Source organism: Carassius carassius, chromosome 6 (assembly GCF_963082965.1).
Source record: "Carassius carassius chromosome 6, fCarCar2.1, whole genome shotgun sequence".
Classification (NCBI taxonomy): Eukaryota; Metazoa; Chordata; class Actinopteri; order Cypriniformes; family Cyprinidae; genus Carassius; species Carassius carassius.
The window spans coordinates 23156130-23169980 of NC_081760.1; the positions used below are offsets into that span (position 1 = coordinate 23156130).

Consider the following 13851-nt stretch of genomic DNA (forward strand, 5'->3'; position numbering starts at 1 on the left):
TCATCCACTGTCTGGTATTGTTTTTGCTAGGACTATTGGATCTTCTGCACCTAAGAACTGTTGATTTATGTTGCGAGTGATTTACATTCTCACCTGTGTACAACTTATCTTCACCCCAGTCTTCAGTCTGTTCTTCAGCCAAACCAGCAAGTCGGCCTGTTGTTCAGCCATGCCCACCTGAGCTGAGTTTGTGGGACTCTTAATGATTCAGTTAAGTTCCTCGTCATTCACTGAAGTACCCACTCATCTGTTATCAGCTTTGCCATAGTATCATCCTCTTCTGGTAAATGTGACAGTCAGTGCATACAGTGTAAAGCCTTTTATATTTTTATCTGTTTGCATTCCTGTGGTCTAGAACTGATTTTATGAACAAAATAACGTTTTGCAATTGAACCATTTATGCTTATAGTTTGTAGCTACTTTCTCTTGAACACTAGCACATTGAAAATGAAATAATTTTATTGCATTCAATGAACAGATGATTGTATTAGTCCTAACTGGATAATGCTTAGCATATGTGCATTCACTGTAATGACAGAAAAGGACGAGCTCCTCCAGCTAAATCGGCTTCCTTTCACTTTTTTTTTCTTCCACTACCTAAACATCTTTTTCCTTTCCACAGTTGACTTTGGTTTGCTCTTTAGCTTTAGATATTTATTTATAAATATCTGTATAGCTGCACATGAACATGGCTTATGAAAAATAAAACAGGCGTGTTTATCATGGTTCCATGGTAACTGATTGAAAATAAATGTAATACAGTCATTTGTGTGGTATTTTAGTTAAGTGGAATGTAATCAGTCATTTCCAAATGTTTCAATCTCTTTCTTGTAATACAACAATATGACATCCATAATCTGTTGTTTCGTAACACGACTAGGCTGGAAGTTTGTACAAAGGAGATATAGTTCCACATAATCAAAATGGAGCTCTTCCCAGTGATTTTAAATACTTTGTGTGTTTCTGACAGGAATGTTTTCAGATAAAGTCTAGTTCTTAATGAAGTCCAGGCTTCACTCTGTCAGTGATTTGCAGACTCTATGATCTAAGATGACTTGGGTAAAGGAAACCTAGACATTATGGTTAATATTGCATCCATTAGTTAGACAGTAACTGGTCATTGGGGAAACCCCTAAATATACTTCTGTAATGGCTTTAATGCCCAGCAGATGTCAGCAGAGCTATTAAACTGAGACGGCAAGGATTCACTGTCAGGCCTAATAGCCCTTTTTGAGCAGACAACATGTATAAATTTAGCACAAAATAAGTTTTCTTGTGCCACTGCCAAGATTCCATATACTTGATCGAATATAAATAAATCAATGTGTCGATGATGAAATCTCTTCCTATTTCCTCTTACTTATTCCATTTGGATTTTATCCTAGTTTTCACTATGTTTTCCTGCCAGATGTTGACTAGTTTCATCATTCCGACCTGTTTAAGAAGAAAAGCAGTTTATTTTTATTATTTACTGAATATCAGTTTTGGGTAATTTGAAATGGATTGTTTGCTCCTTGGTAAATGTGACTCATTTGTAGACTGACATCAACATGTGATCATTCAGTTTCCCCAAAATAACACAATAAAAAAGTTAAGGCATATTAACAAGTTGTTTCCTAATGCTAAAGAAAAAAGGGAAATGAGAAAATCAACCTACCTCATGCTCTCCTACTAAGCCTAAATAAACTGTGAGGATCTCACTAACCTCCAAATTTACGAGCTGGGCTCCTCAACGACCAAGGCATTGAAACAGAAGGGTGTATGGGAAATACCATTCAATAAGGCTGCAGGAAAAAAGAGGACCCCACACCAGCACTACTCTTCTTTGGTATGTGTGTACACACACACCAACTGCCAATGCTACACACACACACACACACACTATTTTGCTGAAGTACAAACACTTAGCACACATAGAAACTCACAGCTGTAAGGAAACTGCAAAGACGTCACAGACGGCAAGGACTGATGCAGACATTTTTAGGAGTGACACCTCACTTCCTAAATGTAATGGTGTGTGGTTCGACTACCAGGAGCACCAATCTGGCCAAATTGTTTATTTCTTTCATTCAGAGAATACTTGCACGTAAGCATGGTGTCACTGGCTGTATCTTAAAATGCATACTTCCCTACTATATAGTGTGCAAAAAAACAAAAAACAAAGAAAGAGCTCTATGTTTGAACTCATAGTATTCAGAAAACAGTAAGTAAAAAGTCCAGATTCTATCCCATGAGGCCATAGGAGAGGATTGGGAGGCCTGTCCCAATACCCCCAATGCACTGTGTCCAGAATCGGATAATGACTAGTAAATACATTTGGTTTGAAAATGCACTATGAATGTGTGCATTATGATTGGATGTACTACATTCACCATGTTATCACTGTCATGTGACCTGTGACGTCAGTTGCAGCACTTCACTGTCATTCTCCAATCCTGTCCCGTGGCCTCATGGGAAATAAAAAAAGTGTCCACTGGATGCATACCTCAGACTCTCGCTGGAAGTAATAAGTCATCTGGGTACTTTTGCCTACTGTTTTATGAATACAAATTCCGACATACTACTTGGCTCAAGTAGATTTCCCTCTAAATAGTATGAATATTAGGATGCAGGGTTGCATGCATTCTTGCCCACTTGAGACCATGTTCATGTGACAGGGAGTAAGTGTGCAAGACTGTGTCGGGTCTGAAAAATGTCAAAAACCTCAAAAAACAAGAACAAAATACATCACTATTCATGTTCAGGAACTCACATGGCCTGAAAATCACACGATTTCAAGTAAAACGTTTTAGTGTAAATTAAATTAATTCGATAATACAAGTACTTATAATTTGGTATTAAATTAAAAATTGTTGCACGACTGCTTTTTATCATTTAATTAGGAGCACGACTATTAAATTCAGTCATCTGTTAAACAGGCACTACTAAACAGACATTTAGAAGTTCATTAAAGTGCAAAGCATTGAACATCAAAATGTGTAAATAAAGCTTAGTTTATTTGCATTTTTACAACACTATGTTGTAAGTGTGTTCCATCGGGTAATAAAAGTTCTACATATTGAACACTTGAGCCAAGTACAGGAAACACGTCATGTGATTTGACAAGTGGTCAAAGATTGCAAGTGTGGGTTTTGAGACAGAGCTAATGTGTAGTGAGTCAGGGTCCAAATTCATGTACAGTACACAGTGCACTGATTCACTAACTAGCTATGGAGCTAGAGAGCTGATTGAGACACCCACAGGCTGCATCCAAAAACTTAGGCAGCTGACTTGATGCCGTATGAGGCAATGACTTTGCAGGCAGCGTTTTTGAACTAAGGCACCTCGTGAAACTGATTTTGGACTTCTGAGGCAGTGCAACAGTTTAATGATCTACAACCAAATAAAAAGAGTTTTTGTGATAACTAAATATTTAATTACTATGATATTGATTTCTTGCTAGAACTAACATCAAAGTGCAAAAAGTTAGTCAGAAATATACATTTACACACAAACTGACCACCAAACACAACTTTTAGACGCCACCTTTTTTTCTTTTTAGCTCAACCATCACAGAATGGAACCCACAGGATTGTGGGATATCAAAGGCAGCGAAGGATACATCTACATTCACTGGCCACTTTATTAGGTATACTTTGCTAGTCCTGGGTTAGACCCCCTTTTGCCTTCAGAGCTGCCATAATTCTTTTGATGAAAACATTCATCAGAGATTTTGTTCCATATTGACATGATACCATCATGCAGTTGCTGCAGATTTGTCGGCTGCACATCCATGATGTGAATCTCTCATTCCAACACATCCCAAATGTGTGCTGTTGGATTCTGGTGACTGTGGCCGTTTGAGTAAAGTGAACTCATTGTCATGTTCAAGAAACCAGTCTGAGATGATTTGACCTTTGTGACATGGTGCTTTATCCTGCTGGAAGTAGCCATCAGAAGATGGGTGCACTGTAGTCATAAAGGTCAGCAACGATACTCCGGTAGGCTGTGGTGTTTAAACTATGCTCAATTGGTACTAAGGGGCCCAAAGTGTGCCAAGAAAATATCCCCCAAACCATTACACTGTTTCAGGCATTACACCAGCAGACTGAACAGTTGAGACAAGGCATGATGGATCCATGCTTTCATGTTCTTTATGCCAAATTCTGACCCTACCATCTGAATGCTACAGCAGAAATCGAGACTTTCCTGTTCTAAGCTGACAGTAGCTGCACCTGGTGTGGTCTTCTGCTGCTGTAGCCCCCCCATCTGCTTCAGGGTTCAACGTGTTGTGCGTTCAGAGATGATATTCTGCATACCTTGGTTGTAACAAGTGGTTTTTTGAGTTACTTTTGCCTTTCTAACATCTCTAACCAATCTGCCCATTCTCCTCTGACATCAACAAGGCAACTGACGCAAACTGGATATTTTCTCTTTTTCGGACCATTCTCTGTAAACCCTAGAGATGGTTGTGCGTGAAAATCCCAGTAGATCAGCAGTTTTTGAAATACTAAGACCAGCACATCTGGCACCAACAACCATTCCATGTTCAGAGTCACTTAAATCCCCTTTCTTCCCCATTCTGATGCTTGGTTTGAACTTCAGCAACTCGTCTTCACCACATCTGGATTCCTAAATGCATTGAGTTGCTGCCATTTCATTGGCTGATTAGAAATTTGTGTTTCCAAGCAATTGAACAGGTGTAAAGTGTGTCAGGTTAGTATATGCTGCCTTCAAAACTCGTTTAGAAGAAGGTACTTCCGGAGACAGGAGGTGAAGCAGAATTTGGATTCGAACGTGCCTTGATGCCTTCCTGTCTTGGAATCCTTCCTCCAAACATGATGTCAGCTCTGCCTGCTAAACGAAGCCATTGTGAATAACCTGTATTAAAAAAAACAAAAAACACTGATCCAAATTGCTGACAGCACAGCTGCCACAACACCAGGAAGCTTCTCTACTTCATAAAACCCAGTAGGGAGGAGGACGGGCGTCTCGTTAACACCCTGGGATCTCCCTTGTGAAGCCCACTCATTACAGCAGCTCGCATGACAGAGTGAAAAAGGCACATCATTTTGTTCAATATTTCCAACACCTCATATTTTCTCCATTCCCTGGGCGAGGGACTAGAGCCAGAACGTTTCGAGATACCTTGTGGTATACGTTAGTGGTCGTTTTAAACGCTCCGCATATAAAACGGTTGTTGTTCTCAGCTACCAGTGATACCTTTTAATAGTTGTGGGGTTCCCTGGATGCTTCCTGCTCCCCTACAGATGGGCTCAGGGTTTGGCCCATGATGCTGTGGGGTTTCTATCGGACACACACACGTGCACAGCTGCATTTCAACACAGATGAGACTGAGTGGAAAATATGTGCACTACATGGCATGTTGGCTGAGATTGTAGAAACCCCTTGTAAAAACGAACCCAGTGCGTTGGGTGAGAAAATAAGTAAAGGGCAAATAATCTTTCATTCGTGACAAAATAAATAAATCATGTGGGCCATCATATTTCTGTCTCAAAGCAAGAAATCATTCCCATGTGCTGTTTTGTGGTCTACTTCTATCACCAAAAGATGGCAGCAGTGCAAAATGTCTAATTACTGCTTTTTAATTAGAGCTAGATATAACCACATTTGGATGGGTGGGTGGTTAGGTAGTAAATAGGTTAAATAAATAAATACGTTTGATTGTGTTTTTTTTTTGTCTTTTAAAGAATACTAATTTGCTACCGTGAACATTTGTAAACGTTAAATGTCACATCTAAAAACAGTTCAGCCATGAAGTGAGCAATCCACAGAGAGCATCGAGCTGTGTACATTTATTCTCCACTGATCAGCTTCTGTGCGCGGTCGGTGCACCTGATCCCGCGCGTCTCACGGGCGCATCCCTTGGCCAACAGCAGCGCGCGTCTCTGCACAGGCCCCGCCCACACGCGCTCATTGAACTTTCATTATTTGCATCAAGCGCCTTCACATCCACTTTTACTTTCACGCTCTTCGGGAGACGGTTTAACACAGCACTTTGTGTTCGTCATGATGCGCGACGCGCTCACCGGTTTGTGTATTGGGATTATACTGTTATTAAACAGCGGGTTTGTGCTTATGAGGAGGCAGGACTCGTCTTCAGCTCTCGCCAGTATTTTCCGTACGAGGTGCGCCGCCAGGTGCCTGAGCCTTCACAGCACGCGTATCGCGCTCTCTCCAAGACATTTCCAGGTAAGGAAGAAAATAAAGTTGAAAAAAAGCGAATTGAGTGTTATACTCAGATGTACCGAGTAAGAGAAACAGTTATACACTAATAAGTGCCTTACACCGCCATTTATTCAAAATGCTTTATCATTACTAATAATTACGCCCCCAACAGATACAGATGAATATTATATTATAATAATTAATAATAATATTAATTCATGTTATTAATGTGAAAATAATTGATATTGGTGATATTATTGTTTTTCTTCTGCATTTGACACAATAACTAAACCAGCTTATTATTTTTATTATTATTATTATTATTATGCAAGGCTGATTTTGGATATAAAATGCAAAAACGGTCTAAATTCATTGTCTCAAAATGGTCGGGAAGATTGAATGGTTGTAAAAGTACAGAATTATACAATACATTAAATAAGTTACTATCTATCTATCTATTTATCTATCTATCTATCTACAAACACACACACACACACACACACACACACAGAGGGAATTCATATGTAAGAAAACATATCGGTTGATCTAATAATAATAATAAATTAATTTTCATATTTACACTCCAAACATACCATTTAGTGGCATGTTATCTCATCTCTAAGATAAAAGAAGTGTGTGTGTAAGTGCACCATCATTCTTCAACTCAGATCAACTAAAGCTGCTTTTGTTAGTTAAATGAGAGTTATTTGTGGAGTTCTACCTTAACCAGTGAACACAAGCAAACTAACTCACCAGCTCATCCATTTGAATTCCTAACCATTCACCCAGAGGAGTTCTGTCTATAAACAAACAGATGCGCAGGATTGGAAAACTGGAGGCACAACTGTACAGATCTCTGCCAGCCCCAGTCTCAACACTGTGGTTGGGGTTTTCATTAGAAGTTTAAAGTTACTTGCTTCTCTGTTTATGTTGGTTATGACAGACCGTGGGAGGGTTTGGGTGGGAGTGCAGAAGAGGAGTGCGTTTTAGTGGCTTCTTGTGTGTGTGTGTGTTTGTATGTGCACATTGGCATGTGGAGGGGGATCTTTGTGCGTGTCTCTGCACTTTTTGTCTGCTGTCAACAAACTCCCTTGTTACTGTGATTATATTCATCCTCATGTCCTTCCTGATCTTTATCATGAGCACTGACGTCCGACCCAGAAATAGACTAGCTAGACAAAGACATTAATTTAAAATTATTTTGCAAACCTTTAATATGAATAATGGAGAAATTATGTAACATTGCATCCATTTTTTTATGTTTAATATTAAAAAGCTAAGTGAGTGTCAAATATTATTCATGAAACAATAATAAAGTAAATAATACTGTTGATACTGAATAATGGCTGTATTAATCCACAATAATAACTCCAAGGTGTATTCCACATACTAAACCTTTATACATGGACTAAACCATTGTCTGTAATTAGACCTTTAAAAGGCATCCAAAAGACCTAAATAAAAATCCTAAACATCCATTTGAATGAAATCATCTCCTGTCCTCTGTCTGCTCATCACAGTGACGGTCTTGTTGTTATCTAGGCCAGACATCAGCACAAAGGGAAGCGATGCAGATCAGTCTCTCTTATCAAATGCTTTATTCTATAGCAAGCTGTCCATCTGGAGATGCTATCAAATTAGACACTGGTCTAGAAGTTCCTCGTTGTCTTCACTGATTCCACAATGCGTTCAAAGCGTTCCAGAGCTCTCGGACTCAAACAGCAGCTAGTGTTCCTGAACAGCTGCTTTCATTCTGTTGTCCGAGCAGCGACTAAACCAGAATGAATGCTTTTCATATCTGCTGATCAGTGTCTTCATGTCCACATCCCTAAAGCCCACTTATGCTGTCTCCTGGTGGGGAAGCCATTTTGGCGATTATGCCCCTTCCTCTAGTATCAAATGGAGACCAGGGTCATGGGTTAATTTGAACGGGTTGAGCTGAATGTGAAGTTATGCTGGAACATCGAGCTATGAGGAGTTATCACTGATGATTAATGTTTATGGGAAATTAGAGAGTATTTGATGTGGTTTGGAGAATGTCTGATCTGTCAGGCTTATGCAGACAATTACCTGGAAATACACAAATCTTTCATCTGTCTCAGCATCCTTTTTGACTGCCATCGTTTTTTTATTTTTTATTTTTTATCTTGTTAACTCAATCTTGAAACAAATAGTTAGTCTGTGTAGTATAGAATAAAAAAATAAATAAAGAATTGGGGTCAATGGCATGGCATGCACTTTTTTTCTGTTCCATTAATTTATTCAAAAATACAATAAAAATGCAATTTGTGCTTACAGTGACTTGGATATGCATTTAAGGATGTTCATGTCTTTAATTTGTATTCAAATATTTATTTATTTATTTATTTATTTATTGTAGGGGAGCATTAAGTTGAAAATGTCAGGGTGATACAAAAAATTCTCATTAAGGACATTTTTTAAGAAGAAAACCTTATAGCCTGCCAAATCAGAATCATATGGAGTGACCAACAAAGTCTTGTGGGCCAACCAACACGAAAAAAATTAAAAGAAAAAATTATTAATTAGAGAGGAGGACCCTCATAAGGTCAATATGTCACTGAAAATATCAGATAATTTGATTTTTTATGATGGTTAGTTCTGGTTGCCATATGGTGTGACTTCTCAAAATTGTAATGATATTTATGAATTGATAATTCCATTAATATATACAGTGGGTACGGAAAGTATTCAGACCCCCTTAAATTTTTCACTCTTTGTTATATTGCAGCCATTTGCTAAAATCATTTAAGTTCTTTTTTTTCCCTCATTAATGTACACACAACACCCCATATTGACAGAAAAACACAGAATTGTTGACATTTTTGCAGATTTATTAAAAAAGAAAAACTGAAATATCACATGGTCCTAAGTATTCAGACCCTTTGCTGTGACACTCATATATTTACCTCTGTCAGGTGCTGTCCATTTCTTCTGATCATCCTTGAAATGGTTCTACACCTTCATTTGAGTCCAGCTGTGTTTGATTATACTGATTGGACTTGATTAGGAAAGCCACACACCTGTCTATATAAGGCCTTACACCTCACAGTACATGTCAGAGCAAATGAGAATCATGACGTCAAAGGAACTGGCTGCAAAGCTCAGAGACAGAATTGTGGCAAGGCACAGATCTGGCCAAGGTTACAAAAAATGTTCTGCTGCACTTAAGGTTCCTAAGAGCACAGTGGCCTCCATAATCTTTAAATGGAAGATGTTTGGGACGTCCAGAACCCTTCCTAGAGCTGGCCGTCTGGCCAAACTTAGCTATTGGGGGAGAAGAGCCTTGGTGAGAGAGGTAAAGAAGAACCCAAAGATCACTGTGGCTGAGCTCCAGAGATGCAGTCGGGAGATGGGAGAAAGTTGTAGAAAGTCAACCATCACTGCAGCCCTCCACCAGTCGGGGCTTTATGGCAGAGTGGCCTGACGGAACCCTCTCCTCAGTGCAAGACACTTGAAAGCCCCCATGGAGTTTGCTAAATAACACCTGAAGGATTCTCTGGTCTGATGAGACCAAGATAAAACTTTTTGGCCTTAATTCTAAGCGGTATGTGTGGAGAAAACCAGGCACTGCTCACCAGCTGTCCAATACAGTCCCAACAGTGAAGCATGGTGGTGGCAGCATCATGCTGTGGGAGTGTTTTTCAGCTGCAGGGACAGGACATCTGGTTGCAATCGAGGGAAAGATGATTGCGGCCAAGTACAGGAATCTCCTGGACAAAAACCTTCTCCAGAGTGCTCAGGACCTCAGACTGGGCCGAAGGTTCACCTTCCAACAAGACAATGACCCTAAGCACACAGCTAAAATAACGAAGGAGTGGCTTCACAACAACTCTGTGACTGTTCATGAATGGCCCAGCCAGAGCCCTGACTTAAACCTGATTGAGCATCTCTGGAGAGACCTGAAAATGGCTGTCCACCAATGTTTACCATCCAGCCTGACAGAACTGGAGAGGATCTACAAGGAGGAATGGCAGAGGATCCCCAAATCCAGGTGTGAAAAACTTGTTTCATCTTTCCCAAAAAGATTCATGGGTGTATTAGAGCAAAAGGGTGCTTCTGTCTGAATATTTGGGACCATGTGATATTTCAGTTTTTCTTTTTTAATAAATGTGCAAAAATGTCAACAATTCGGTGTTTTTCTGTCAATATAGGGTGCTGTGTGTACATTAATGAAGAATAAAAATGAACTTAAATGATTTTAGCAAATGGATGCAAAATAACAGAGTGAAAAATTTAAGGGGGTCTGAATACTTTCTGTACTGTACATTTTTATTTGATGGTTACACCACATGATATTGAATATAAACTTTTCTTGAAAATGTTAAAAATAGAAATTAATGCAAATCTCTAAGAGACCAATTTTTACAATCATGTATGCTCTTATATCTCATTGACCCAGTAAGAGTTATTTTATAACGTGCATGCGAACAAGCCATGCTTATGCTGCCGACTTAGTCCATTGATCCCTTCGCAGACCAAAATGGTTGTGTATAGCTCTAATCCCCATAGTGGTGAAGTCGCAAGATCTGGCAGTGATAATATTGTGGTTACTTAAGAGTCCCCACCATGTGCAGTAAAATATACAGTGCATTATAAAGGTTTAATCCTTTCTTGTTGTTGTGCTATTCAATACCCATTATTCTGAACCCAACGAGACTGGCTAGGGGTGTTCTCCTGTGCACTGCCAATCAAATATGCTGGATATAAGCCAGTGTTATTCAGATAAGCAAAACACTCTGACACTACCTGACACGATATGGAACATTCCGAGATCTGCTATGCAAACAAATTTGTGTTTCCGGGCGCTGATGAGTGATTTCTTCTGTTTCTGTGTTTCCGGGTGCTCTGGCCAGTCTTGTTAATAAGGGAGGGGATCTGTTATGGTTTGAGCAATTTTACATTGCTGTAGTTAGGGCGGTGTTTTTAAATAAGAGTAATGTGTTCATAATAGTAAATTTCCTTCTTAAAGCCTCTCTGCTCAGCAGGGGCACATTAAAATAACGCGATTCAAATGAGGCTTTCTGATGTGAGTGGTGATTACAGAATTCTGACACGCAATTCAATCTGTCTCTTCTGTCCGCAGACTAATGGATCCCTTGGATGGTGTCAAAGCCATAAACAGTGTGCAAAGGTAATTTCTGTCAAAATTACACAGCATTTCACAGCAGCTTGACATAAAAGCCAACACAGATCTGTCACTGTAAAATATTGGAATGCCTGCCCACCTTCTGTAATGACATCATACATCATCGTAAAAGCTACTGTACTTGTCAGCTATCGCCTTGGACTATTATATTTGTGCTAGCTGGTTGTCGTACAGAAATTAGATTTTGATTCACTAGCAAAGCTAGAGGTCACATCTGTAATGAGACTGATGCAAGTGAAGTTGAAAGGCTATGTGTTTTGATTCGCATTCTATTATGCAGCCGGTGTTTTTCTTTTTCACTTTAAGGCAAAATGCTAATTTCAGTGAAGAACTCAACCCACTTTTCTTAATGAGTACATTAACAATAATATGCCGGTAGCACGGGGGAAATAGAGCTGACATGTTGCCAATGCAGATTTTCCACACATTTCACTGTGGTATTATATAAAGCTCCCTTTGATGTATTGTTCAAGATGAGGGCTGCTTTCCTTTCAATACTCTGTGCTTGCATTCCTTTACATTACAACCAGCTATTGCAGTCTGCACAATGCCTGGCTATTTTAAAAAAATTCAAAATTGTTCATGATTGTGCATGTTACGGTTAAGTGCCTAAGCAGACTTTTCGTGGCTTTAGGGGCGGCTTTAAGGATTTGAGATTTTTAATGCATTGATGTATGTGTGCATATGGTTAGAAAGGGTGCAGCACATGTTTTCATATCACCCTCGGGGCAAGTTCACTGGAACAACCAGGGTTCTGACCTCTCTTCTACGATCCATGAAAACAATTGGCCAACTGGTTCATGGATCTTTACATTATTCTCCAGAGAGTTTCCTCCATTGGATTCAAACAAGGACAATGCCTTTTAAACACTTTCTGCTCATTATACAGGATTCACATTCAGTTAGAAGCCCAAATGCTTCATGACAATGTGCTTTTGAAACCCTGTGTCTCTAATATTGCGGTTAGTTTTGTCATTTTGAGTAGAGATTTAGATTCAAGATTCTTTGAGTAGAATGTTCAATTGAATGTGTTATTGCTGAATAAAAGTATGATAATAATTATTATTATTAAAAAAATATTACTGAAACATTTTGAATAGTAGTGCATCACTGCTTCCACAAAAATATGAAATGGCACAACTCTTTTCAACATCGATAATCAGAAATGTTACTTGAGGAGCAAATCAGCATATTAGAATGATTTCTGAAGGATCACATGACACTGAAGACTGGAGTAATGATGCTGAAAATTCAGCTTTGCATCGCAGGAATAAATTACATTTTAAAATATATTCACATAAAAGTTATTTTAAATTGTAATAATATTTCACAATATTACTTTAATGCAGCGTGGCGAGTGTAAAAAGGTACAATTAAATATGTGCTTTGTATTATCTCCTATTAAAATATCCCCCCATGGGATTAATGGCTCTGTGCAGGATAAGACTGAGTTTAATGCGTAACATTGTGGTTTGCTCTGGAATTATACACCTTGTTCACTTCCATTGGCTTTTATGCCACATTCAGGTGAATAGGGGTCTTAAAGTGTTGAAATCTCACAACAAAGTGTGCACGTCTGATTAAAGAGCTCTATTATATCACTGCATGCAGGCACAAAGCAAACAGCAGCTTTTGTTATCCTGACCTTGTTTACCACTTCATTCATAGAATTTGCATTCAGCATGTGTTATATACAAGCAATAATACTCCCAATAGAGTGTTTACAAACTAGACTTGTGCTTCAAAATCCTGTTTCAGACTGTCTTAGATGTTACTGCTTGGTTAGTTACAAAATGGCCAGTTAACGTGCTTCTTGTTTAGGCTCCTTGCCTAGAACTGACACATAACCTAGTGGTCTCCTCTCATGAGCTTTTGAATTATAATAACTATACTCAGACAGCACTTGGCCAGCTTTCCACTGAAGTACTCTTAAAAGTAATTAGCATGCTGTAACTACATACAGCAATTCCTCAATTTCAAATGACAAATGTTAAAGTACACAGACAGCCCACAAAACGAAGATCTGTTCTTAAAAGTTATTATATACCTCTGCAGCAAGTGGCCTTTAGGCATTTGATATTCAAATACCACTGAAATAAGTGTGCCTTGACAATTCTCTTACCCTCCAGTTTAATCGCTGGTTCAAGTATTAATGCTGCAGTATCAGTGCAATTGCAAAACTGAGAGTGCAAGCAATTTTCATGACATGGACGAAATTTCAATTACAGTTGCTCTACATAATTTGCTGAGACTGGCAAAGTGAGTGTCTCAGTGGTACTGTAGTTTAAACCAGGCCCTAAATCTTCTTTTGTAACTGCAATTTGTCCGAATGTTTGCCACAGACATGGGTGAAATTCTCACATTCCCTCCTAGCATTAAAAATCCCAAAGGATACATCGTCCAAACTCCCTAATGGAGGACACCATGTCAGATTTTACCATTTTATTCAAAAGGGACAGGTCTTATTTTTTACGTAATGCTAAAAGTACAAAACATGTCTTGGTTTGTTCAAGGGC

The 13851-nt window shown here is 38.9% G+C and overlaps 1 protein-coding gene across 2 annotated transcripts in view; it reads left to right on the forward strand.

Annotated features, from left to right (window-relative positions):
- Positions 1-5805: 5805 nt before the first annotated feature.
- LOC132142513 (anosmin-1-like) overlaps positions 5806-13851 on the forward strand; it is a 28625-nt gene continuing 20579 nt past the window's right edge. The window contains exons 1-2 of one of the 2 annotated variants that reach the window (XM_059552446.1): positions 5806-6192; positions 11273-11320. In XM_059552446.1, coding sequence (XP_059408429.1) covers positions 6010-6192; positions 11273-11320 — 231 coding nt within the window. In that variant the 5' untranslated portion in view covers positions 5806-6009. The remainder of the gene's footprint in view (positions 6193-11272; positions 11321-13851) is intronic. The other variant, XM_059552447.1, reaches the window with a different exon arrangement.